Genomic DNA, 27,013 nt, shown 5'->3' with positions numbered 1-27,013 from the left:
AGATGCAGTATAGACAACACATTACAGATAGGGCTATATAAAAAGGTATTCAAATATTTTCCCAAATCGTCCCTACCAAACCAATTGTTTTTGAAACTGCTATACATTGTAATTTATGATCACAGAAAATTTACATATTAGGTTTTATTCATCTGTCAAATCAACTTGGTTTTCTACATAGAATTCAGTGGGCAGTAAACTCTTCTGGTCTCAAAATGCGATGCAGACGCTTGTTTCCAGTTACTTTCATGGCTTCGCTGCCTGGCTCCTCCTACCTTTTCCAGTTCCTATAGAAGCTCTATGCACGGTCCACCGGGTACGGGACAAGGGCTATATTTGGAGTAGGCTACACGTATATTATCAGCCTATTAGGTTATGTTTGGTGATTGTCATAGTCAGACACAAGGAAATTAATTTTGTGACAATCGCCTTAAGGTGAAACAATGGCAAGTACTATTTATTTTAAAACAGAACCGTATATACACAGATAATTGATTTAAGAAAGTGAGACGTGTTTCAACATCATCGCATAACATCTAGCCTGCCTCGATGCATAGACTGCTGCCTAGGGGAGTCAATTAAATAAACCCTGCTGAACGAATGCAGACTACAGATGAGTCCTATATGTCGTTCGCGAATTAACGCCCGACTCGATGTAGTGAACGAATCTTTATGGTTAAGGGAATCGAAGACTTGGAGTCCCTCACACGAAGTGACAGTCGCTATTTCCACTGATGCGTTAAAAGATATTTGCACTCTTGTGCGAACATCCAACAACAAGCTAACTTTACTGTGGTACCTCACCGTCTGCTGACCAGAAAAACAGTGAGCCTTCTGACAACGTGATCAAAGCAGAACTTGGACTTGGACGTCAGACATCTCAGGTATGAGGTGGAAGTCTTGGGTGCCGTTATCAACTGAGAAGGCTTCAACAACTGGAAATACAGGTAACATTTAGCTTCAGTAAAAATATGTAATTTCACAGATTATTATTATTATTATTATTATTATTATTATTATTATTATTATTATTATTATTATTGTTGATAGCAAGGGAATACTGAGTGGCTGAATCAGAAAAGACAGTCCCTATTACAGCAGGCTGGGCCATATACTTACAGGTTCAAGCTTAACTATATCATTAGCCAACAATGACTGGGAATCCACAGTTGACAGCATACAGTTGTATTCGCCCTGCCAGCCATGGGCATAATGGGGTAAAGTCAAACAGGTTTTTACAGGTGAGCTCTGCCTTATTCCTCCTCGTGCTAGTGAAAGATACTTTAATCAGCATAATAGTAACTCTGTCCTGTAGCACTGTGTAGCCTGCAGGGGGTATAACAGTCACTGCTTTGTCAGCTGATGTGTCTGAGCAGTGCATGTGATTCGGGTGTACAGGTGTACTGCTCCTTTTATGAGTACTGGTAGCAGAGCGGTGACTCGATTCACACTTGGCAATTCCAAACAGGGGAGAAAAAGAGAAATGGGGTGGGTGAATATTTCAAAAATATTTTTTTTTTTAAATGATTCCAAATTACGTCAAAGGCCTACATGCCTCAAACAACCACTACCAAACAATGCCTTGTTATATTTCTCATGCACCTTTGCATCTCAAACAAATGTGCTATTTGTCTGATTAAAATGTGTAACGCTGACAAATGGCAGCTGACAAAGGATGCTGCCACTCATCAGCAAGTGGCAGCCTCCTTTTAAAATTTTTGATATAAATGTGTGCTTTTACCAGTGGAAGATGATTAAAAGTCATAATGAGAAATAAAGGCAGTACTCAACCTAACATTGAGTAGTGAATTCAGATGGTGACAGTTCTACTCTGCCTGGAACCACACAATTTGTTTCCTGGGAGGGAGGTTTTTAGCTAGTTCTAAATTGGGAGAAATAAACATTGTCTATAGACAATACATAATTACTCACTGTAATTGTAATTAGGGCATTTCATTTTCTTAAATGAAGTTTACATTTACATAATGCAGGGTTTCAAAGGCAAATTCAGGAATATGTGTGCAAATAGACTGTCTTCACTTCTACGTGTGATTCATGCTTGTCTCAGAAACTAATAGATGACTGAAGATGAGCCTGAATCTTGCATGTACTTGTCTAGAGAGCAAAAGGCTGGTACAGAGCCTTTCATCAGCATAGCATGAGAGAAAGAGAGAAAATACATCTTCACCTCTCAGAGCGGACCATTTTCTGTATAAAGAGCCTTTCTGTAATCAACATGGTATTAACTTTTCACACATTAAATGTAGTGCTTTTCTATTGAAGAAAAGTACATTACGATTTCTGCAATCATTAATAAATTGCATTGCATGAAATTGCATATTTTCCCCTCACCAAATCTGTATGATGGTAATAATTTCAATGCAAAATGGAATAATTCAAATGGTGACTTTTCTGGTGTTTAGCAGTTAGCCAGAGCAATTTATAATGCAAACACAAGTGCAAAGATAAGGGATTGAAGTGCAGTAGTTCCCTAGAGGGGGAATGTACACACCTTATGCATGATTCTTGACCTTTACCAGAAACACAGTGCATTTTGTGGAGAAACTTCTGATCCGATAAGATTTTCTCATTGTTAATTCTAGCTAGCTGGCTAAGTATATTCCACATCCTCGCAGGACTTGGGATTGGGAGGATGACATGAACACATTTTAAATTATTCTGTCAACCCCTTTGGCATAGATGACACTACCATGCAAAACTACAAAGCACCAATGCAGTGATAATAAATGCATTGCCCATTAACCCTTCAAACTAGTTGTTTATCCATATGTTATGTGTGTAGTCTGTATGTCTTGTTAATGTGCATTAGCTGGTAAACGTGGAGGTGAATATCCATTCAGATGCTGAGATTGCTGACCTAATGGCAAAAATAACTGAAGGATAGACACTGCTAATGAACCCAACTAGCTTGCCAGTTAAAGTGTGTTATTCTCTGCTTATAATGCAAAATGTTACGAGTCCATGAGTCGACCCTGACAGATGGATGGGAAAGGAGGAAAGAAAAGACACAAATATCCACTTTTAGCTTCTGTTCCTAACAGCTCCTATTCAAAGCAGGGACTTGACATTTAAAAAAGTGATGCGACTTGGCAGAATCTACCCACTTCCAACAGAGAGAATTCTCTGACCTGAACAATATCTGCATCCAACTAACCAAGGGTTGCTCTAGTATTATACTCTTACTCGCTTGGGTCATTGTCTTGCCTCATTAATTTGAGCTTGAGCCATCTGTATTGCAAACTCACTGCTTTTTTGGGTGAGAGCTAGTACTGGTGAGAAATATGGTTTTTACAGTGAATGTGTTCTGCAGACAGATCACTTTCATGATTATCATGTTCAGACGAACATGTATGAACACATGAAAAGACAAATTGCCTCACACAAATGGGTTTGGCGGCCATTCAACAAAAAAGTTGGTTGTCTGTGAGCCTGATCTGTAAATAATCACATTGTAAATGTTCCTTTTAGTGTGTTTGTAAGACAGAGTGTTGCAGTGATTATGTCTTTTTGTAGGCCAACTCTGAAGTTTATTCCGCCATTGCCCGTTCCCATGACACATTCCTAATGCTTTTTTCCCATGTATAAGGTACATTGTAAATGGCATTATAGATAAAGGGGAAGTACACGTTCACTTGATCACAACAGAGCTAGTTGCAGAATGTAGCTGGTTAGTTACACATTTCTCTGAAATCATACATTTTCTCATGGTCAAGCCATTTTTTTGTCTTTGGTAGAAGCTGTTAGAATAGTTGCCATTAGATAGAAGTCGTGTTTGTTCGACCTCTCCTCTTGTTTATAATTTATACTGAAAATTAACACAATGGTATGCGCAGACAGTGCCACACTAAAGGAAATGGGATTTGTGTTATTTTGACAGCCGTATTGGTTTTTGATCACCATATCTATTTTTGAATGGTTTCCCTCTTAATTTGGACCAGTTTTGGTTTTTGGAATTGATGCAGCGGCATCTTAGACATTTGGATTCGTACAGGAACCGGTGAATCTTTACACCGCTCCATTTACTCAGCTGATATTTTGATAAGAGAACCATTGTCAATAAACCGTCTCCTATTTTCATTCTACCAAAATCGTGCAAAAAGGGCAGCCCACATGAAATATTTATGCATGTGAGGACAACATTGCGAGCGATAGGGTTGTGTTTTCCCCCATGCAGGCTCCATGCGTTACACAAGACATAGATACCCGACAGAGGAGACCGCCCTGTCTCACACTGGGCCCCAAGGCCACACCAATCCCCAAGACCAGTATGAGAGAATTGGAGGCAGAGCCGGATGTTCGTAAGGATGCTTTAATATGATTACATTTGGTCTTCGTTGTCTTCACTAGTCTGCGGCCTTAGTCAGTCAGGTTTTGAATTTGCCTACCATGTATGTGAAAATCTTATGCGTATAACATATAACATTGATTCAGGTGGGCATGTTACAACAACATGAGCTTTTGCATGGAATGGTACTTCTAACAGCCTATTAGGCTGGTACAATGGTACAATCTTTATGCAACTAGAAACCAACCTTCAACTTTTGTCTTTATAGGTTCACACAGACATTAATCCACCTACTCAAGGGTAATATTGGCACAGGACTTCTTGGCTTGCCACTGTCTGTCAAGTATTCTGGACTGGTGGTAGGAACCTTTACCTAGCATGTGTGTGCATAAATAAATAAAAAAAACATGTTATTGTCTTCATTTATTGTTTCCTTTCTCTTTAGTTAGGTCCAATAAGCCTTGTGATAATGGGGATCATTGCTGTCCATTGTATGGACCTCCTCGTTAAATGCTCTCATCATCTTGGCGCTAAGTAAGTTCTCCGGGTTATTTTGTTTCCTTTTCAGTTTCGTGCCACACTCTCCTGACAGTCTCCTGAAGCAAATACTAATGAGGGGGAGGGGGGGGGGGTTAGGGTTAGGGTTAGGGTTAGTGGGTGACAGTGTATTATAATGGATAAGGAATTGGTCGTGTAACCATGTAACCTAAAGGTCACAGGTTCGATTCCCACTGCCGTTGTACCCTTGAGCGAGGTACTTAACCTGCCTTGCTAAAGTCTATATCCAGCTGTATAATTGGATTCAATTTAAATGCTATATAAAAAGTTGTGTCAATAGCTCTGGATGAGAACATCTGCTAAATGCCTGTAATGTAATCTAACATGTTCCCCTGATTGGTAGAATGTGCTGTGGAGAAATCAGTTAATTTATGAAATGCTTGTAGGTTTGGTTTGGGAACTTGATTTACATAATCCTATCTGTAATGCATTATATATTGCTCATAAGATCACTGTCATTGAAAAAGCTAACTGGCAAGGTATCATCCTAGCTAGCAATTTAGATGGATATTTTTTGCTGTTTGAAATTGATTTATTTTGTTCGTTATAAGTTTGAAAATGTATTTAAATCACAATATGAGCTGCCAACTAAACTGTTTTAGGAAGGGAAAACCATTTCTGACTTATGGAGAGGCTATGGAATACAGTATGGAGAATGTTTCTTGGATGTGCAAGCACTCAATTTATGGAAGGTAATTTGGTCATGAGGAATGATTACAATGTGTGTTTATGTAACTATGCTAAATATAGAATGTGAGAAATGCCTCAGATATGTGATAGGTTAGGTCAAGTACTGCTTCACGTTTTTTGATATTGTAGACTCATTACATGTTCATACATGGGAAGGGTAAGCAGACAGGTGTTACATTGTTCAGTATATTAGCCACTTCACATCACTCAGTAGTTCTCAGGATGAAGTGTTACAGTATACTTCTAGGAACACCAGCTAACTGGTGATTTATTTAATTCATTAATTTTTTTACACAATGGCATTTTAATTTTTGCAGTTTAGACTCCTGATCCCTGTTTCACAATATTAGATGGATAACTGTACTGAGTAAAACCCAGAAACCTCCCAAATCTGAAACATGGACTGGAGTAAAAAGAGCTGTTCTGGGTTTTACACAGTGCAATTATCGAGCTAATTTAGTAATCCTGCTTAGCCCAACACCCCCCTGACAGTCCACCCCATATTTGAATGTGTCATTTCAACTTACATTTCTTTGAGTTTTGGAGTAGTAAGTCATTTGAAAGTGTAAACTAGCCTGTTTGGTGATGTTTCAAATTAGCACTTTGCTTCTTAAAGTTAGCATGTGTAACTCATACAAAAATATCACTCTGTATGTCCCCATTGTCCTGTCTAATTTATTATATTTTATGTTTTAATCATTTTGTCTTCTTCTGTCTTCCAGGAGGTTTATTAACTTGTTCTTGATCATCACCCAACTAGGCTTCTGCTGTGTCTACATTGTATTCCTAAGTGAAAATATCAAACAGGTTAGATATTTTGTTCCTCTTAAGAATGCACACTGTTTGGCAACCAGTTAGTGACCAGTCTGACCCATTTTCGAACCTCAGTAGATATAGTTGTATTATATCACCAGTCACAATTGTGGCTGACAAGATACAATATATCCTTACTTTACAAACAGCATGAACTTGGCTATGTATCAGTATAATTAATTTCTACATTTACAATTAAACATGTAAATAGTAGAAATTTGTAGGTATAAAGGTATGATGATAAATTTATTTTGGTAACCTTAAATGATTTGGCCACAATAAATGTTTTCAATGTCAATGTCAAACGCACACTGCTTTTGTTTCACCACCAAATAAGTATTTGTACTGTAACTGGCAGAATACTATCAGCCTTCTGGATTATTATGGAAACAAATTTGGGATACCAAATATATCTACTTCAAACAAAGTCCATTTATGATGACAAGTCTGAAGCTATGATTCTCTCTGTAGGTCATTGAGGCAGTCAACGGGACCACAGTGAACTGTCAGAACAACCAGACAACCCTTATTGTGTCCAGCTTTGACTCCCGTCTCTACATGCTCTGTTTCCTACCTTTCATCATTCTACTGGTGTTCATACGGAAGCTCAAGCACCTGGCACCATGGTCCTTGGTGGCTAACTTTGCCATGTGTGGCAGTGCTGTCGTGATTTTTTGGTACTCCCTAACTGTAAGCAAAGAACCTTGGGGGATGTACATACAAGAATATACACTGTTGACAGGTGCCGTCAACCATTTGATTAGAACAACATTCAAATTCAGAACTGCTGATTAGTGAGAATAATTTATGTGATTATCATATAAATATTGAATGTCAAATATTAATAAGTAGTAATATTGTAATATTTTAAAATCTTTATTTCATGTAAAAACTATTAGTATGTTTAAGTTCCCAATTTGATGCCAATTGATATCACAAAGACAGATGTTAATCATTGAATAACCATGACCTTACATGCAGGTAGATGTGACAGAATAAATCTTCTAACACAATGATATTACATACATGATAAGAAAATGGCATTTCATTTTTAAAACTATGGGCCTGATCCTGGTTTGAGATAAGCATGTTTAACCTTTATGTAATTTTCGCGAAAATTTAATGTTTTTTTCCTGGCGCGGGTGACTTATGTCAAGATATGACATGCATTGGGTGAAGTGTTACTCAAGAGGCATGTTCTATTGAATTATGCAAATCCTTTATTGAAAAGTCGTTAAAACTAGTTTTATCTCAGCAGCCTTTCCTTGCAGGAAAGGGCTGAATAGATAGGGAAGACCTATCAGGAATTACAAATCAGTGGATTTTAACTGAATAAATACATAACCCTAATGTCTTTTCTGCTGATATGCTGTGAGCTTCTTGTTGCTGGTGTTTGACATTATTTTTTCTAGAAGTTGTGTAACTCTATGGAGCCAGTTTCACTTAAGTCCAAAGCAAATGCACCATTTTCACAGGTTCTTTATCATCAAAAGATGTAGTATTTACAGTATGTGCTGAACCAGAAATATGATGCAACTGTCCCCTTTAGATTAGGAATATATGATTGGAACTGCCACTCGAGATAATAAAATGCATTTCATTTTTCTTTTAGAACATCCAATATCCAATTTCACTACCATATGCTGGAAAGGCTGCAGATTACCCTCTCTTCTTTGGTATTGCAATATTTGCCTTTGAGGGAATTGGAGTGGTAAGTTGTGAAATTGAACAGTATGGCTCTGTTTTATTCACTTGTGAATGACATTAGTGAGGAAAGAAGAAAATAGAGATTTGCTTTGCATGAGCAGGGAAAGATCACATTCTGCTTAAATGAAAGCTTAACATGACAATTTATGGTCTCCTCCAGGTACTTCCATTGGAAAACAGAATGCAGAGACCACAGACTTTCAGCAAGGTCCTCTATTTGGGCATGACACTTGTCACATTGCTGTACTTAAGTTTGGGGACCATTGGTTATCTATGTTTTGGGGATCAAATTGGACCAAGCATTACTCTCAATTTACCCAACTGCTGGTGAGTGACTTCAAACATTACAACTTTCAAAATGTAGGTGTTACACAATTGTTGTGTGTGTGTGTGTGTGTGTGTGTGTGTGTGTGTTCGTTCTCACAAAAAAAATGAAGTACCCAGTCAAATACAGCAATGAAAAACACTTCAGGTGACACCATAGCAGCTTGTACAAGAAAGTTATATTTCCAGAGGGTATACAAATGTAGGCTCAAGGGGCAACCGTCCCTGCTGCTTGCGTAACATTAACCAAGCTACTTAGAAATGTAAACTCCACTGTATGAGTGTGTCAGTGCGCTTTTGCATTTGCAGTGGTTAAAAAAAAATTACACAAAGAAAATTTTAAAGTGGTGCACAAAAATGGAAGATCCAGAGGCTGAAGGAGCACTGTGACCAGCAAATGCTCAAGAAAATCCCCAAGCTGACGATCCACTGCTATCAGTCAGCTATTGCAGGATTCCGAGCTAATGCTAATGCCACATCCACTGTAACGGCAACTGATGGAATGTTAGCTGTAGCTAGCATTTGCCTCGATGCCATCTCGCCACCACTGACTACCAGCTTCTACAACCATCGCAAACAAGGGGCTGTGGGTTAGAGGAGGAACAGAACACCAGAATGAATGACAGTTCATTGTAACATTGGTACCTAACAGCTGATTCTTATAACTCAGACCTGGCATGTTGCAGAAAAAAAATATCTGGTGCCAACTGTAAGTCATTGTGTCCTATGATTACTCAGCTTCATTATATAATGGCCAGGGAATATGCAGGCATATTACAATGCTAGGTGCACCCAATCGACAATGGAAAAACAAGGATCTTTCATTCAGTCTTTCATTGCCTACCTTGACAAACCTTCCTTGCCCACAAGAGAGAGACTGGACCATGGTCAAGCTCAATATATCTGCTTTTAGACTTAGGCTTGGCTTCCAGATCCACAGATCCAAATCCGACTGTGATGTGGCTGACTCAGGCCTACCTCTGAGGTTACCTGTAGCCTCCAGTTTTATAAATATAATCACATTTTGAATATAATATAATTTGAGCTGCCTTTAAGTAAACTCAATTCCAGATGCAGCCTCATGGAAAATTTAATTAAATGATCTGTTCTGGAGGTGCAGACATGTACGGTATATTCTATGACAGTGTTTCAAAGGTGTTGACAAATTGTAATAACCAGGCTTTCCTCATTTATCTCTCTTTAGGTTGTACCACATAGTCAAACTTCTGTATTGTTTTGGGATCTACATCACGTATGCTCTGCAGTTCTATGTCGCAGCTGAAATCCTGATCCCCCCCGTAATGGCCCACATCCCACAGAGATGGCAGTTTCCTGCTGACCTTACCATCCGCACCTCCCTTGTCATTCTAACCTGTGAGTCAATTTTGGGATATGTATTTATACATATTGGTGAAGCACATTGACAGTATAGTACTTAAAATGTTTAAAACCGTTCAAAAATAGAAAGGAAACTGGCCTTCGCTTTTTATGTTGCCATGTAACAATTTATTAAATGTATTAAGTTTATTTGAAATTTCTTACTGGAATTCAAATTTCATTTGAATCTCTGAACCATTATTTTCCCTAGCGTTACAAATATTAATTGACTTTATACTTTTAACAGTCAATAACTTTATGCCTTTAACAGTTTATTGGCTCCTTGGGTTAAATGGTATATGAATACTCTAAATGAGCAGCATAACTGTATATTACAGACATACTAAATTTATTTGTTTATTATTTAAATCCTGTGCACTTTTTTAAAAGTAGGTTTTATACTACATTATCAAAAAGCTTTGGAAGAATATTAGTGTTAGGCAATGAACCCCAAAACACTACAAAATGAAGTGTAAACTATTTTTATTTGCCAGATTTACCAATTTGGAGTCATGCCAAAAAATAATCCAGTGTCCAATTTGTCACAATGTCCTTTTGTGAGATATCATTTGGTTAAATATTCTTACAGGAGCTGCTGGGCAGCTTGCTCTGTTAAGGCACCATTCTGTGATGCAAGTATGATCCCCACGCTCTCGGATTGAATCCAGACCATGGCAAACTGTGGCTGGCAGCACCATAGGGTGATGTGTCATTTAGAGTATTCGTATCAGAACTTTTCAGCAACCCCCACTGGTCAATAGGGTTCCTGTGTACTGCATGTGAAAGCAGCATATGAAAGGTCTTCCTCTGGCTCAACACTGTGCAAGCTTCTGTGTAGTCTGCAGTGTGAACTGAAGCAGCTGGCGGCACCATGTGTTTTAGAGTGGGAATTGGACATGTTCAGCTCCACATTTGGGTGGCAATTTTATATTTAAAAATATGCAGCTTACAATAGAATATTAGCTTCAGCAACTTCTTGTCCTCATACTGCCCATTAAATATTTATGAAAATTATTGCTGACACAAAGAGAAAAGCAGTCTTAGATGAGGGGAAATCCAATGTCAATATTGCTTTACTTATATTCTTTTGACTTCACACCTCACAGGCATCAAAATATCTGACCATTATGTGTCCTTTTGCTTCCCCTTTTCACTTATTACAATCAGGCAATGAAATGAAAATGTTGTGTGAGTGAGTCAAGTCTGGACAAAACTGAAGCTCTTCAGTTTTAAAAAATGAGTTATCCAAACCAATGAATGAAAGATATGCATGTAAGAGAAATGAAAATGAAATGAATTAAAATATGTTCCGTAGTTGAGCGATATGAAGTATTCAATCACAAAAATATGTTAAAGCAAATGTCAAATGTAACAGCACATTTCAAAGATTCCATTTTCTTGACCATATCTTAATTTGTTTATTTATAAAATGTGTTTATTCGTTGGTTAATAAAATACATGTTTTCTGTCGTTTGTGTGCAGGGCATATTTTCAATTCCACATGTACGGGACATATTTTCATTTTCTTGCAAATATAACTGTCATTTTTTTCCAGGTCGGCAACTCATTTCCATTTTTTCATATGCAGAAGTCACATAGCTTTGTCTAGAAAGGCACCTCATACTAGGACACACCTTTCTACCATAATATCCCTCTCTCCATTCAACACGTGTGACATTCCCTACCTTCTTGTTTTTTTAACAGACTAGTCACTGGTATTAAAGCCTCAACTATTCATAAATACTGTGAGAGGCTAAACATATATCCCTAACCAGCTCAAAGTAACCAGACCAAGAAAGGTTTTAATCACATTTGCAACCATTTGTCTGCGTACCCTCCACAGGCGCCTTGGCTGTACTCATCCCTGAGCTAGACCTGGTGATCGCACTGGTGGGTTCAGTCAGCAGCAGCTTCCTGGCCCTCATCCTCCCCCCCATACTGCAGATCCTGACATTCCACAATGAGGGTCTCCCCGCCTGGGTTCTGCTCAAGAACATCACCATCAGCCTGATCGGCATTGTGGGCTTTGCAGCTGGAACCTACATCACCATGAATGAGATTGTTAACCGTAGTTGCCCCAGATACTCAAACAGCACCATATGCTAGAGATCCTAAGGACCAGTGACCGTGCCCATCTTAATGTTCAAAGGCTTAAGTCTTTGTAAGCAAAGTGTATACATTTTACTTGGTTTCTTGTCATATTATGACTGATTACTTCCGTTTCTATACATTTAAAAGCATTTGACAGCATAGGTAGAAATGTTTAAATGAAAAGCTTTAACCTTTATGTTGTGCTCGTTGATCTAGTCTGCTTGATGGCTATATTTACTTGATAAAAATTTTTAAAAATATGGCTTTGGAATTTAATCTCTTCACTAAAAGTCGGTCATTCCAGTGGTGAAAGAAAGGACACTGCTGCAAAAAGTGTGGTGATCATTATCATTATCAGGAACCACTTTTTTCACTATATGATTTGCAGTTAAAATTCATGAGACAAGGGGAAATGGCTATTGTTTGTTGTAAAGAATTAGGTTGTAATATTACTCTAATAAGAATAGTCTATTTGTAGAGTGCTTTTCTGTATGGTGTTCAAAGTCCTTTACGATATAAAGGGTATAGATAAATACATTAAATTCGATAAATACTGAATACAACTGCAATATAAGCCAGAAACCCTGATAAAATTGTCAAATTACTGGGAAATTATTCAATAAAACTGGACTCTCGTCATGAATACCTTATTCCCTCATTTTAAAATGTGTAGAGGGGATGTTCAGGGGGTTATTTGGAGAGTATTCAAAATAGACTACCCCTATCATTACACATGGCTATTATGTAAAAGCACATGTTGAAAGTAATAAGTCACATCTTTCTCTTGTGCTGTACTTAAAGTCAGACTGAAATTGCTTCGCTTATATTTTGTACTACCCTTGGTGGTAAAATAAGCAGTGTCAGCTGTATTATCACATCATTTACAATTTATAATTTTTTGTTTTGAATTATAGAAATTGGTGTTTTAAAAATCACTGCGCCACCTACTGTGCTCTTTTCCACATTTTTTAAATTGCTGCTTCTTGACGTCAGGAAGCGGTCTCATTTTCATGTAGCCTATCACAGCGTGTATTTGCTTATGATTGACATTGAGGGCTAGGCTCCATTTGCCACTGTCAAGTCTGGCAAACATGGCACCTTGCAAGCCGCACTGTTGTGTTGAAGGATGCACAAATACTGACTCACTACACTCAATCCCGAAGGACACAAATGTAAAAAACAAGTGGGTAGAATTTTTATCAGGTTTATTAGTGTCAAACAACACAAGAGTCTGCAGTCTGCATTTTAAACCAGACAACTTTTTGAATTGGGCGCAAAAACGGAGTGGATTTTGCAAAGAACTGCGACTGAACCCTGGAGCAGTCCCCACAATTTGATCAAGCACAGTATGGAGCAATACGGAGGATAATCACAAAGTAAGTTTCTTATATTATTATATTTTGGATGTATAATTACTGAGTGTATGAATTACCTTTGCCTGGCTTACAAGGAGGATAGCTAACGTTAGCTGGCATAGCTGAAAAGCAATTTTTGCATCAACATATATACGAAATATAAAGCAACAATTCAGGAAAGCCGAATATTATTTATCTAGCTAGCTACAGAGATTTGTTGACTTTGTGCAATATGACAACTCATTTAGCTTTACCTATCTACTGAAATGTAACCTGTCACCCTATTATTTTATCTTGATGGCTGTCACAGTCAACATTTTATCACCATCCGCACTTTTATTTTTTTCCCTCCATCGTAATTTAAGTTTGACCAAGTTCATTGTACTAGCCTACTGGCAGGGAATGCTGACTTCAGCTGTTTACATTTTAAAATGTATTTTTTAAATAAATTTGCAGTTCATTGGTAAACGAAGTGATGCTGCTTGCCAGGCCGAGACGCGTACCCATGACATGGATTGTCAAACGGAACCGGCGGTCACTCTAGCTGTAGTCTCAGCCTCAGACGGTCCGCCCACTAGCTGTCACTCAAAACGCAAGGAGTACGCCCTCGACCCCGCCCACGCAGTATCCGACCTCCATAGTAACATGATAGTAACATTTTTGTGATATGTCCAAAAGTATAAATTTTTATCATTTAAAAAAAAAAAACATTTTAAAACCATTTAAAAACTATTTGCAATGGTATAGAATATAAATAACGATACAGTATTTCAAATTTCAGTCCGGCTTTAAGTACTTATTGATATATTGACATATTAGGCTCTATTTTCCAGCCGACCCATAGCGTGTTGCGAGCTTTCACGCTGGCGAAATGGTATTTTCGTCATGGATTTTGGACGCATCTGTGCCATTTAGCAGTTTCCTGACTCGCATTACGTCAATGTAGGAGGAGAGTTGCTGCTGGGGGTGTGTCAGTCAAGATCGAGAAGTGGACTGCAATTTTGGTGCAACTTTCCGGTCTGCCTGATTCAATTTGTGCAAAAAATGCATACTTATCATATATTATTCATTTGCTTAAAATGATTATTATTATTATTACTTTTTATTTTTACTATAGTATAGCTATTGGGATGAATCATGGTTAGACTGCATTTATAGCTGAGTGCCACTTCCTAATTTTGCTGCGATAGAGGCAAGTAAATGCACAAACTAGACAAAGTAAAGATGCAAAAGGAAACAATGCAATACAATCGACAATGAATATCCTAGAATCAGAATGCAAGTGACTGATAATGCTCCTGCAAGCTCACAACGAGACACAGGCGTCTGGCGAGAACTGGCAAGTTGCAAGTTCGAAAAGTGAGCAATGGTAGAGGGGAGGGACCTTGGTTCGGTCTAGCCTAGCAGCTTTAAGATCGCATTCGTTTTTGCACTGTACACATTCGACAAAAATATGTGTTATGTTCTCTAACTACGAATATTAGTTATTACTAGTCAGACAGTAGTCGTAAAAACAAATGATCTGTCCTAGATAGTTTGATTTTCCCACTATCTGGTATGGATAATGTTTGTTTTTTTTCTCCCCCAGATACAACTACTGTCCAACTATGCGGCTCACCCCTCGTAAAAATTCAAGATGAAATTTGTCAGTTTACCGGCTCGCCACATGCCATCTGCCAGCCGAAAAATAGAACCTGTTGTCTACACAGTTCAGCGTCTGTCTGTTTTTAGGACACATCATGATTTATGGAGGCTGCCACAGGAGTCAGGCCTATAGAAATCTGCCCTGTATTCTGCACAGAGCAAAAAAAAAAAAAAAAAACCTGGTTCTGGTGTGACAAGCTATGAAGAAAGACTTACAGTAAGATACTTAAAATGATTTCAAACTTCCACTTTCTGAGATTTTGTTTAAGTGTATTTTTTTTTAATTTTCCCAGATACTCACAAAGGTTACGATGGCTTACATTCTCCTAAGGCCCACCAATTCCCCTGTAGGGGACAAGTGTCTGGACTTAATCTCAAGAACCATACAGGTATATTCTACTACGCTGAACTGAAACCAGCATTACAAGTGACATTCAATAAAAAATATTTTGAAAACATTTTCACTGCTAAATTAAAATGTTTTTTTTTTGTCATCCAAGACACGTGTAATTTGTGGGTTAAAAATTGTAATAATGTTCATAATAATAGTCTCAGGAGGATATAGGGGCATCTGAGAGTTTGTTCTGAAGCAGAAAAATACTTAAAAATACAACTCCAAAGCAATTAACTACACCACAACTGAAATTTTTTTTAAAAAGATAACTATCACTTGAATCTCTTAAATCTTATAAAAAGATAATTAAAATGAGGTTTGATTGTTTTTAAATTTTTTTAATTGAAAAAAGGGATTAACAAAAGTGAATTAGTTTTGAATTAACTTTTCAGGTCGACGTCTGTCAGTAGAACAGGTCATAGTGAGAAATTAGAAGTAGGCCATGCTTTTGTTTAAAAAGGTATCTTTGCGTGAATCCATTTTAGATTTTTCCAAGTGTAATGCTCTCACAGATGAAAATAAGAAATGTGACTTCAATACATTAAAACATTTATTTTGAGGACTATTGTGCATCTATCAATATTTTGTATAGGTTTCAGTTTTTCCTCTCCATTTTGAGGTCTTTTTCGGTTATGTGTGATCAGTGTTGCCAGCTTTGAAAACGGTAAACCCAATCAAAGCCATGATAGCACGATAGCATAAAAAAGTAGCCAAATTGGGCAGGATCCTCCCAAACTGGCAATGATGGGTGTGGTACTCCCTGATTGGAGTCATCTCGTTAGTCAGAACATGTTTCACCTGGGCTGGCCCACCTGGTATTTAAGACCTACTAGCCCAGTGTATCACTTGTTGTTGAAATGCTGTGAAAATAATACTCAGATTAATTGAGTGGTTTAAAAGAAGGGGGGAAGAGGAGAAAGTAGACTGCTTTGCCTCTTTAGTTTGTTAAAAATATGTTGTTGGTCCCTGACTTTATAGTTTTGGTTTTAGTTTTTTTTAGGGGGGTGAGCTCAAAGTATTGCTTTGAGTTTAAATTACAAATTGGTTTCTATTCTGTGGGTTTTTGTGCTAGTGCCAGAGGAATATGGGCAACATTTCTGTAAATTATAGGGCAGAATCGCAAACTCGTGTTGAATTCAAGGAGCAAGATGTCATGGGTGTGTTTCTTGACATTAAGGACCTTTGTGGTTTTTAAAACACTCCTACTTCAGTAGTTAAGAGATTGTCTTCACAAAATATTTGCTATATGCACTGAGCTGCAGAAAAACCTGCAGTCCTTGCAGATGAGTTTGCTGTCCAATTAAACACTTCAAACAAGCACCAAGAGTTGTATCCCAGTGCAAGGTCTTTCTTTCCCCCTTTGATAAAAAGACCCAAATTGGTGTAAATCTGGTTCTAATATATATACGCCAATTTATCATTATCATTTATCATCAGAAAGGTCGCATCTATCCCACAGAAATCAAAAAATGCAAATGAGGAAAAAAGGCTGTTGCTGTTGCAAGTGCCCCACAGACCTTTAATTCTTGTTAGGACTATGATCTCCCTAATAAGATTTTTGGATAAAATTTATATGGAACCTTAATGGCATGAATTTGTGTCTCTGCTGGGTAATGCCGTGATTATGCAGCCTGTGGTAATTCTGCAACATTATGGCAGCTTTTTTACATTTTTTTTCTTCCTAATTTGTGTGGACATGTTTCATTTGTGGAATGTGGAACCTTTCTGTTCTTGTTTCTGGTGCCATGGAGTGAGACCTAGGCTGCCCATGAAGTAGGTCTCATTCATTAACCACATAAAAACAAAGTACCGATTTTTTACATTTATTTTTTACTGGTATTTATATTTACTGAGTGAAACAGAAATTTTATACAATACCTGAAGTAACCTTCAAGATGTCAAGATGATAGCTTTTGTGAGCAAGATTAAATATTGTTTAAATATACATGTGTATTCTAAATTATTCTCCTGAGGTTTTAAATACTTGTGCAGACATATATATATATATATATATATTATGTATAACTCTACATTAATGATCATACTGTTTTAATAATATCATACATAAAACCTATATTTCATAAACTGCATTTGGTACAAAATTTAATGCATATTAAATTTTTTTAAAACCATGTATTCCAAATAAAGACTTTCAAAATGGTTAGTTTCATTCTACTGTCAAACATTTTTCCCTCAGGCTCAGAATCTGTCTTCTCTTTTCACTCCATCCCCTTCTGCTTTGGTCTCAATGGTCTGAATATGGACCTGATTGCTTGCATTGAGAAGCCGTTGTTTCTGCACACTGTGGTGAACACCGTAACCAAAGTAGATGAGCAGTCCTGTGAAGAGAACAAAAAGAAGCTACTAAACATTTTAATACTGATGTGGTTTGTTCACAATCTGAGCTTGAGGTTTCCTCCTTACCCACTGCCATCCAAACAGCATATCGAATCCATGTGTCCGTACCCAGTTGGATCATGAGGTAGACGTTGATGAAAACACTCACTGTGGGGAGTACTGGCAAAAAGGGCACCTACAGGTATTGACATATATAATCATACTGAATTATCACAATTAGTAAACATTACCTCGCCTCAGTCTTAATGCCTTTGGTTAGTTATAATTACCACTTTGAAAAGTACATTTTTAAGAACTGAAGAGTGTTCTTACCATAAAAGTAGCTTTGATGGGACTCTGAGGCTGCCTCCATATAATAACAACATTAAGAACCAGAATAAGAAGGATGACTGAGACACAAAGAAGACTCCATACTTCTTGGCACAGCAGAGGTTTTGTAGCCTTACTCAAAAATAGGCTCAAGATGATAATCAGTATAACTGGAATTAAAGATAAACATGTAAATTATTGCTTGGTGGAATTCAGGATGTGATAAGGTTTGTCATTTTTTTTCCACTGTTACAAACACTGACATCCAGAAAGAATTAGGAGAAATACAAATGACTTACTAATGACAATTGTACAAGTTGATACATTTTTTGACGTTTCAGAAGTTGGGTGTGAAGGAGGATTTAAAAACCTCCACTTTGAGCTTGTTTCTGTTTTTTGGATATTATTGGAGTCTTCAGTGCAATCGTCTTGGTACCTATATAACAATAGTAAAACATAGCTAAAGCAAGTTAAGCCAGGGCAGAAATCCAGATTGTATGTCCCCTATTTTCAATGGAATCTATTTAAACAGCAGATGTGTACAGAAATGACCTCTTATTACATTGAATGAATTGATTTGTTATGGTTACCGAAGTATGAGAATACACACGGCCACAAGGGTGTAGGCGAAAAGTGTTCCGATTGACATCATATCAACCAGTGCCTTCAGGTCAAACAACAGAGCCATGATTGCTGTTAAGACAGAAACATTTATGATTGTTTGTTGACTGTAAACGTGACAACTGTTTTATGAATTTTCCCACGTAAGTCACTTCATTATGTGGGAGAGAAAAGGGAAATTCTCTGACAAGGCAAGTAATTACATATTTAAATTGTAGTACTTGCAAATAAGCTGTCAGTATTGTACAAAAACCGAAATTTAAACAGTTATTCAAATTATAAACATCATGAGTGCTGCTCAATCAAATGTTTTTTTTAATGGTTTTGTAGAACCCTTCTGTTTATTATGTTGATAAAGAAAATTCCATAAATCCCCATCTAAGCATATTGTTTTGTAATATTTTGCAGGATTGTTGCGAGTTCTAAGACACACCAACATGGCAAATGAAAGGCCCAGCCTTGGCACCTTTTGACTTAAGAGTTTTGACATTCTTAATTTTTCAAAACACTAGAAACACTTGAACCATAAGTAGGCTCTGAGACTGACAAGAAATCTGGTATGTATGTGATATGTACCACTAATTTTAATTAGTCACTTGAGTAAAAAAATATGTAGAAAATTAGCATTTATACAAAGTACAACAATGTTCAAAAAAATAAAAAATAATGGGTGAAGTTGCCAAGAACACTAATTTATTTCTGTGTAGAAACACCAAAATGCGGGAACTCTTAATTCCCCTTTGAAATTCATTAGTTTCGTTCTTCCATAGAATTTTACTAAATTCCAATAAATCCCCCATGTGTTTAACATTTTGTAATATTAGTAAGAATAATACAGGGTACTAAGAGATACAAAATGCCTTGAAGATATTTTGTTTCCAGCAAATTAAGTTATTAACTTTGAATTAACAACACCTAGCAATATGGTTTAGCTCATAGCAGTACACCATTATGAATACATGGACCCTGTTAATCACTGCTTGCTGTTACATATTTTGGTGTTTTTTGCATCCGTCTACATTTCAATGATGACACCAATGAAGGTTAGCTGCTGGCTTACCTGCCACAATGCCAGATGACAGTGTAGCTACAACTGGACTCTGCCGAGAACTGATGTTACTCAAGGATTTGAAAAGGAGTCCATCTCTAGCCATGGCAAAGAGGACTCTGGGCATTGGAAACATGGAGCCCAGGAGGCTTTGAAAGAACAGACATAAATGAGTGAATCACCATTAATTACATAATACTTCTTGCCATTATCAATTGATTAAATTTGTATTTCATTATTCCTGCTTTACCTTGTAGAGAGTGCACACAAGGAACCCACGGCAACCACATACTTGGCTGCATTCCAACCAATATAAGTAAAGGCCACTGGCAGGGGGCTATGAATGCTCAATAAGTAGTAGGGCATTAAGAGTGTCAGGGCAGCAGAAACTCCAAAGTAGGCAAGGAAGCAGATGAGCAGGGAAGAGACAATGCCCAGTGGAATGGACTTCTGAGGGTCCTTCACTTCTTCCCCTGGGGGACAAATGACAGGAACAATCAACAGACAGGCGAGCATTCTGTAGCCAGGGAATATACAGTATGAACGCTTCATACATTAAAAAGATAGTTCACTTTATGGACTTTTTTGATAGTATTCAGTTTTAGTGTATGTTAGTGTATGTTTCCATAAACAGAAAATTGCTATGGCAAAAGTTGGCAACTAAAAATCACTGCTTGAATACATAGGTCTTGGAGTTTGTTGTGATCTATACCATCTGTAGAAATGCACTGAAAGAAGAAAAGGGACTTGGACCCTGGGAATTGCTGCTGGCAGCTATATTTCTTTATGGTCCAGGTGATGGAACCCTATGGTTTGCTAGCATTTTTTAAAGATATCTTTTAAAGATATAATGAATCTAATGTGATTAAGAAATTCACAGCATGCTTTATAAAACCCCTGTCAACTGCATATCCATTTTGTAGAGTTGCATGTTATTTGTGGGTTGAGACATGAATTTGAAAAAAGCTAACTTTGCTTTGTACAAGTGCCTGAGCCTGAGGTGTATTTACTGTACTTGGTGAAAAAATATTTCACTAAGTTAAATTGTTCATAAACATAGTACTCAAAAGAAATCATGTCGGTGTGTCGTAACTGCACAGTCTACCCATGTGAGTAAAGTACTAAAAATGACTGAAATTTCAGCTTTCAGTGTTTTGCCAGTAAGAGGAAGGTGTAAAAAAAAAGAAACCAAAATAAAAAAACCACTGAACCACAAACTCCATGGCAGAGAGAATGCCTGCCTTTCCCAACAAAACTACAGCAAGACAACAGAACTGCTCTGCGCCCTCTTGAGTCAACAGCACAGGTTGAGCATGTCAGCATGTCAATGTCAGTACAATTGGGCACTCCAAATTTGGTGAAAAGTGAGGGGGGAGCATTTTTTTTTTAAAGAAAGAAAACTGAAGCACATTTTGACACTTCTTCACTTTCACAAAATGTTCAACAGGAAGGAGCCACTGCCCCAGCTTGAGATGGAGTTCAAAAGGTACTTGGTCAACAGTCTACCTGATGCTGCGCTGTAACGTGAAAGGGCAGTTACAAGTTGGCACCTACTCTCACGGTTGAATGTTTCCGGAACCTAGGTCTATATAGATACAAGCTTCTGTCAAAGTAATCATCTCAATCATCATCTCGCACAGCACGCAGAAGCAGAAGGGCACTTTTCTGCAGCGAGAGAAATCAAACATACTTTTCGCCTAAGCTCTCTGTGCCAACTCTTGAGTCTCTTCTTGCTGTGAAAAATTGCATGTGCAAGTCAAAGGCATCATGTTATAACATTGAGTTCTCCAATGGTCTTTCCCTGAAAGCAAAGTTGTGCAGCCACCAGTCTTTAGAGGACAAAAACAAGAGGGTAAAGATGAGAAAGCAGCAAGCAGATTTTTTTTTTTTTTTTTTAGGATAGAAGTGACATAACGAGGAGGGATAGTTTTCAATTGAAGATGAACGCTAAAAGTATTCGGACAGTATCTAGAACAGCCAAGAATTTAATCGAGTGAATTCTTTGTTCAGGAATGTAGCTCTGCGTTGGCTAGAAGTACCAATGAATGAAAAATATTCTCTCCATCTCTTATCAAACACAGCATTCACAATGGCCTATCTGCTTTGTGCATTTTCAGCCAACTAACTGCCACTTAAAATATAGCTATAAGCAGCAATTCCTGCAATCCAAGCACTTATTCTTTTCATGTTTTCCTGCTCATGTACCACTACAAACTTTGAGACCAATGGGATTTTTATTGAATTTCACTTCATTCTGAAATTATTTATTTTATCATGTTTCAATGTATGGACTAAATACACAAGCTGGTCATCGTTTTCTAAGGGCCCCAATATAGTATAATGCACAAAATATCCCCATCAATCTAAAAGTGAATTTAATTGATTGGTAAGTTCTTCTTGGCTCTGTTTGGTCTACTTTGAATGTTTCGTCATATTTTTTTAGAGGAAACATAATTGTACTACTGTTAATACATTCCTGTTGAATGTTTACAGTACCTGTGGTGGCAATGCAGTCAAATCCAACAAAAGCATAGAAGCAGGTTGCAGCTCCCGCCAAGGTTCCTTGGAATCCAAACGGGAAGAATCCACCAACTCCAAAACCACTCGTCGCATTCACAGTAGAGGACAGATTGCTGACCCTTATAAAAATAAATAAATAAAATAAAAAAAACCTGTAAATCTACAGGGTAAATTCACTGGAAAATATTTTTATTTATTTTCCCATGAAGCACATACATTTTTCACCTAACCACATGTAATTATTCATTCAATTAACAGATTCACACTTCAGAATGGATATTAAATGTAGTACATACTGCATGTGTGATGTAGTATTCAGGATAGTTTCCATACTGATATACCAGTTGTTAATGTCTCCTTTGATGAAGCCAGAAATGATGATAAACAGCAGAACTGCTATGTTAATGCCAGTGAATATCTTATTGATTGTCGAAGACTCTTTGACACCAAATGCAAGGACACCTTTGAAGGAATAACATCATAAGAGATGACTATATATAATGCGAGTAGTCAATAAAATTAATCATTGGTAGCCATATATTCTGCACGAAAAAGCAAAGCAATAAATTTAAAAGTAACTTGCCAGCAAGTAACAGGATAAGACCGGCTGCAAAGAAATCTGGGAAGGCAGCCAGGCCTGGCAGACCCATAGGTGCATATTTTCCCAAAGCGTTAGCTATAACATTTCCAATAAGGTCATCAAATGTGCCACTCCATGCCCTGGCTACACTTGAGGTACCTAAATGAAGAAAAAAAATATGTTCATGTAAATAACTGGCTTGATAGTAAATGATTGGAAATATTATATATTTCACTGGGGTAAAAATGGGGCGGGACCACAGTATTTAGTTTAGTTACATTAGTTCTTGCCTATGATATAAGAGAGCAGTAAATTCCATCCGGTGATGAAAGCCCACACCTCCCCCACGGTCACATAGCTGTACAGGTAAGCAGAGCCTGTCTTTGGGACCCTGGCCCCGAACTCTGCATAGCAAAGTCCAGCAAAGATGGAGGCCAGTGCAGCAATGAAGAAAGAGACAATTATGCTGGGGCCAGACACGATCCTGGCAACCTCTCCAGACAGCACGTACACGCCAGCGCCCAGGGTGCTGCCAACCCCCAACGCTACCAGGTCCAGGGTGGATAGGCAGCGACAGAAGTTTGACACCTCTCCTTCTGGTTCCAGGGGCTTTCGGCGCAACAGGCTCCTTAGAAATGATGAAATTCTGGCACCGGACATACTGTAACTAATTGAAATGACACATGTCAGTTAGTTCAGTCACCTCTACTGACAGCAGGGTTGTGCAAAACTCTGAATTTAACATTTTGTCTCCCATTTGATTCACCAGTTGGAATTTTAATTAAAATTGGCCATATTAAAAAGCACTTGGTCAATTAACATTTTTTATAATTAACTTATTTTACAAAATTTATACTGGCTATGTGGGCCTTCCATGTCACCTCATATTAAACTAGACCCCAGGAAGCTTAAATTTTTCCAAGCACCCTATTGGTGACCCATACAATTTGAACCCTTCATAAATATTCACTCCTTTGTTTATGTACTTGAGTCATCTTACGTAGTGTTTTATGAGATGATGAACGTTGGGAGGTGATGTTGGACTATTGCTCCACAAAGAATCTTTCAAAAGGCAGCCCTCAGTCTGCAATTGTGAACTGCTTTTGTCAAGTTATATTTTCAATCTTGCTAAAGTCTGGAGGCTGAGAGCCATTGGAAAAACAGTATGTGGCCAGTTTGCCATAAATGAATTTTAGTTTATTCTGAGATACACTTTAAATAACTGTCTAAATGAAAAAGTACTGAAATACATTTGTGCCCAGGTTTTATATTCCTGGCAGAGGGAACCACGTTATCTGTGAAAATGTCTTGGTATTCGATGGAGTCTATTGACATTAACAAAATCCCCAGGACCAGCAGATAAAAAAACAACCTCTGACCATCAAAGATCACTGTATGTCCCTGTTGGAAGAATATTATTTTCAACATAAGCATCCTTCCGAGCATCTTTCCAAACCCACACTAGTGTGCATGGTCAAAAACAAAACGTGGAAAGAAATGCTTTCAGTCAAAAATAAAAGGCTTGTGAGAGCATGAAGTCAGCGAGTGCATTTAAAAGTCAAGGACTGAAGCTGTCGGAGTGGGGTGTTTTACTGAGTGCGGCAGAAGAATGGCTTCTCAGCTGACCCCAATCAGGGGAAAGCTGGAATGGAACCACCGCCAATGACATTGCAAAGGCACTGCTACAGTGTGTAAACAAGCATGAACTTGACCGCATCTTTTAAGCCAGTGTTCAATTTAATTTGCTTGTAATGGAGCATTGGTAATGTTAGGAAAATGGTGGGGCAGCATCTCAGCTCTGAAGTCTTTGCATACCATTTGCCTACTCATTACATTGAATTTGCAGAGACGTTAACATCTGCTTCTTTTTTCTAAACTACTTCTAAACATGTCAAAATACTGAAGGGGCTTTCTCAATGTGCATGGGACAGCACAATGCTTGCTAGCCATTGGGCATGTGTTGTCCTTCTGCAGGGCTTTGTGTAGTGAATGGAATATGAAAACTGGGAAGATCTCAATATACATCAAAAATATAATACAATAAATACAAGGGCATTGATGCTGTGATCACATTACCTGCTTTCATTTCAAATCAAGGGCTAATGCAAGATGTGTCGGTTGAACTGAGCAACTTCTATCATCAATCCCAGAGAAGAGACAACGGTTTCCTTAGACAAAGTGCTTACCCACAAAATCAAGGTCTTTGAAGCAATGGTGGACATCCCTACATTGTGTGAAAATGGCCAACAAAGATTGTGCTGAATTCTTATTTAGCGGTATGGAATAGCACACCCCTGCTTCTAGTAAGCATATTGTAGACCCTACGGTTGACTTCAGGAAATCATTCCATTGAATTTGACTCCTTGTATCCATTTTTATATATTCATTGAAGAATCATGATAAGCTTGCATCAAAGAATGTGGTCTGTCAGAACTGTTATCAAAAAGCATAAGGAGAGGGAGCACTGAGAGGTACTGTAGTACGTTTTAACAATTTAACAGGCATTTTTAAGTGCAAACATTCATCTAGAAAAAGTGGATCACGCATGATTAGGTGGATTTTTAACAAGCATTTGGTAAACACGATAATACATTGTCCATGCAAGAAATTATGGTACACAGAACATCTGAGAAACAACATTCACTTAAGAGGCAGCCTTATCATTAGAGAACAATCAAAACGAGTCTTTTAGAGCAGAGTACCATTTAGAATACATTAGGTTTTTTCAAAGTTTATGGAGATGTAGAGGGACATGACATCCAGCATCACAGTATCAAAGGTACTTATAAAATTGTTGAAACCAATTTCACCAAACCATATGTTGATCTGGTTTCTCTGTGTCATCGGTCTGGAAATTGATGGGCCATTAGCAAATTAATGGCAAGAATATCATTTAAAGCTATTTTGTCAATATTTATTTAAATATTACAATTAAAACAGCTAGTCAAAAACATGGATTAACTCAAATTGGGTTTCTCAATCAAACTGATAAATGTTGCAGCTATTTTATTGTAACAGTATTTTATGAGTCATTTGTCTTCTGTACTTCAAAGTTCAAAGACTATGAAAGAATGGGTGGATATATTGCTAGTTTGTAGCTTCCTGACAAAACCCATGCCACTGAAAATGTACCCACAGAAAGTCTCAAGTTCACTTAAAATATTTCTGAGATTAGTTTCTTGATTAGTTGACCCCAGTTGAGGGGAATTCTATCTATCCTATTATCTTTGTACACCACTGTTCATAATGCTAATTTAAATATGATCTATAATTATTACTTTAAATTGTTTAAGAAAATAATTTGCAATATTTTCAAACAGCAGCAATAGAAATGTCAAATTACAGCAGATCTGTACTCTTACAGAAAACATGACTTTCACTTTATAGTTCCATCCATGTAGATTGATAAAAGCATGTCTCTTACCTAATGTATATAGTTGTACCCGTGTGCTGCTATGCGAATGCTTCAGTTTCACCGTGTTGTCTGTTCGGGACACCTGAGTTCTTTCCGTATCATGGTGGCCCTCCTGTTAATGTGAACATTTCTGGAATACACACAGCGTTTTTGATAGAATATGTTACATTTAGCATGGGTGTGTCATTTCTCAAAAAAGAGTCCAAGTGTTTTTCAGCAGAACTTCGAAGAACTGGCCTGTAATGTTTCCACAGTTGCAGGTATTGAGTCCTTAGGTGAATCACACCAATTTTAGGTCAGATTCAATATTCAAAATTATGAATATGTGATGCATTTGTAGGATTCAAGCTTTCCACAGTTTTCCACAGAAATATTCTCCACCCTATTTGTAGCACAGTTTTTGGTGGCAAGCACATTCAGTGATTTATGATAAAATAAATTCCTGAAGTTAATGGTGTTCTACATATTAAATCGCACACTCATCATACAATAAGGATAGGTTTAAATGATGTCACAAACTTTTTCGCATTTTGAAGATTGGCTGAGAACTAGTAAAGATGTTTCTGGCTTGGCAGCCATAAACATAGTTATCGTTCACGTTAAGTGGACAAGGGCTGCCTCATGGGTTAACGGGAGCACAAACATCAAAGTGTGGTGACAAAGCTGCTCCAGCTACTCGGTGGCAGTGACCAGCCAGCACACACTTGGTCTTTGTGAGGTGGCGGACTATTGGCCCCATAAAGGAATTTTCATTCTGTCTTAATCCTGGCTGGCATGTACCTCATCTGACTGAGCTGAAATTCTTGTGCCTTAATGAGTGCTCATGTTGGCAACAATAAATATTTAAATATTTTTATGTTAAGTAAAGTATCTCTAGTGCTAAAGGTGGCAGTCATGCTGAGC

At 37.7% G+C, this 27,013-nt stretch overlaps 2 protein-coding genes across 3 annotated transcripts; one reads left to right on the top strand and one right to left on the bottom strand.

The window, feature by feature from the left end:
* The first annotated feature begins 324 nt into the window (after nt 1–324).
* On the top strand, nt 325–11,950 carry LOC118236368 (proton-coupled amino acid transporter 1-like). 2 transcript variants are annotated; one of them, XM_035434666.1, is made up of 11 exons: nt 325–947; nt 4,196–4,319; nt 4,575–4,665; nt 4,752–4,840; nt 5,467–5,556; nt 6,277–6,361; nt 6,839–7,057; nt 7,980–8,078; nt 8,235–8,401; nt 9,603–9,772; nt 11,619–11,950. In XM_035434666.1, exons 1-11 carry the CDS (start codon nt 887–889, stop codon nt 11,879–11,881), a joined length of 1,458 nt encoding a protein of 485 aa, XP_035290557.1. In that variant the 5' UTR covers nt 325–886; the 3' UTR covers nt 11,882–11,950. The 2 variants fall into 2 exon arrangements, with proteins under 2 accessions (XP_035290557.1, XP_035290558.1); XM_035434667.1 differs by lacking the exon at nt 325–947 and having other exon boundaries at nt 4,247–4,315.
* Nucleotides 11,951–17,302: 5,352 nt separating this feature from the next.
* On the bottom strand, nt 17,303–26,192 carry LOC118236275 (cationic amino acid transporter 2-like). Its single transcript, XM_035434494.1, has 12 exons — nt 26,120–26,192; nt 22,986–23,362; nt 22,699–22,854; nt 22,412–22,577; nt 22,092–22,234; nt 19,846–20,068; nt 19,608–19,744; nt 18,517–18,619; nt 18,226–18,362; nt 17,930–18,096; nt 17,684–17,792; nt 17,303–17,598 (listed from the first exon to the last, which is right to left on the bottom strand). The coding sequence occupies exons 2-12, from the start codon at nt 23,353–23,355 to the stop codon at nt 17,459–17,461; spliced, it is 1,851 nt and encodes a 616-aa protein (XP_035290385.1). The 5' UTR covers nt 23,356–23,362; nt 26,120–26,192; the 3' UTR covers nt 17,303–17,458.
* Between the last annotated feature and the right edge of the window lie 821 nt (nt 26,193–27,013).

This window comes from Anguilla anguilla, chromosome 9 (assembly GCF_013347855.1).
Source record: "Anguilla anguilla isolate fAngAng1 chromosome 9, fAngAng1.pri, whole genome shotgun sequence".
Classification (NCBI taxonomy): Eukaryota; Metazoa; Chordata; class Actinopteri; order Anguilliformes; family Anguillidae; genus Anguilla; species Anguilla anguilla.
Note: the sequence above shows the minus strand (reverse complement) of the source record. Positions and strands in the feature narration are given on the sequence as shown.

Coding starts and splice junctions, on each gene's coding strand:
- LOC118236368 (XM_035434666.1), top strand. CDS start 887: ATGAGGTGGAAGTCTTGGGTGCCGTTATCAACTGAGAAGGCTTCAACA. Junction 6,362..6,838: donor TAAGTGAAAATATCAAACAG/GTTAGATATTTT, acceptor TTCTCTCTGTAG/GTCATTGAGGCAGTCAACGG. Junction 8,079..8,234: donor CCTTTGAGGGAATTGGAGTG/GTAAGTTGTGAA, acceptor GGTCTCCTCCAG/GTACTTCCATTGGAAAACAG.
- LOC118236275 (XM_035434494.1), bottom strand. CDS start 23,355: ATGTCCGGTGCCAGAATTTCATCATTTCTAAGGAGCCTGTTGCGCCGA. Junction 22,235..22,411: donor AATACTACATCACACATGCA/GTATGTACTACA, acceptor TATTTTTATAAG/GGTCAGCAATCTGTCCTCTA. Junction 19,745..19,845: donor TTGTGTGCACTCTCTACAAG/GTAAAGCAGGAA, acceptor GTTCTTTCAAAG/CCTCCTGGGCTCCATGTTTC.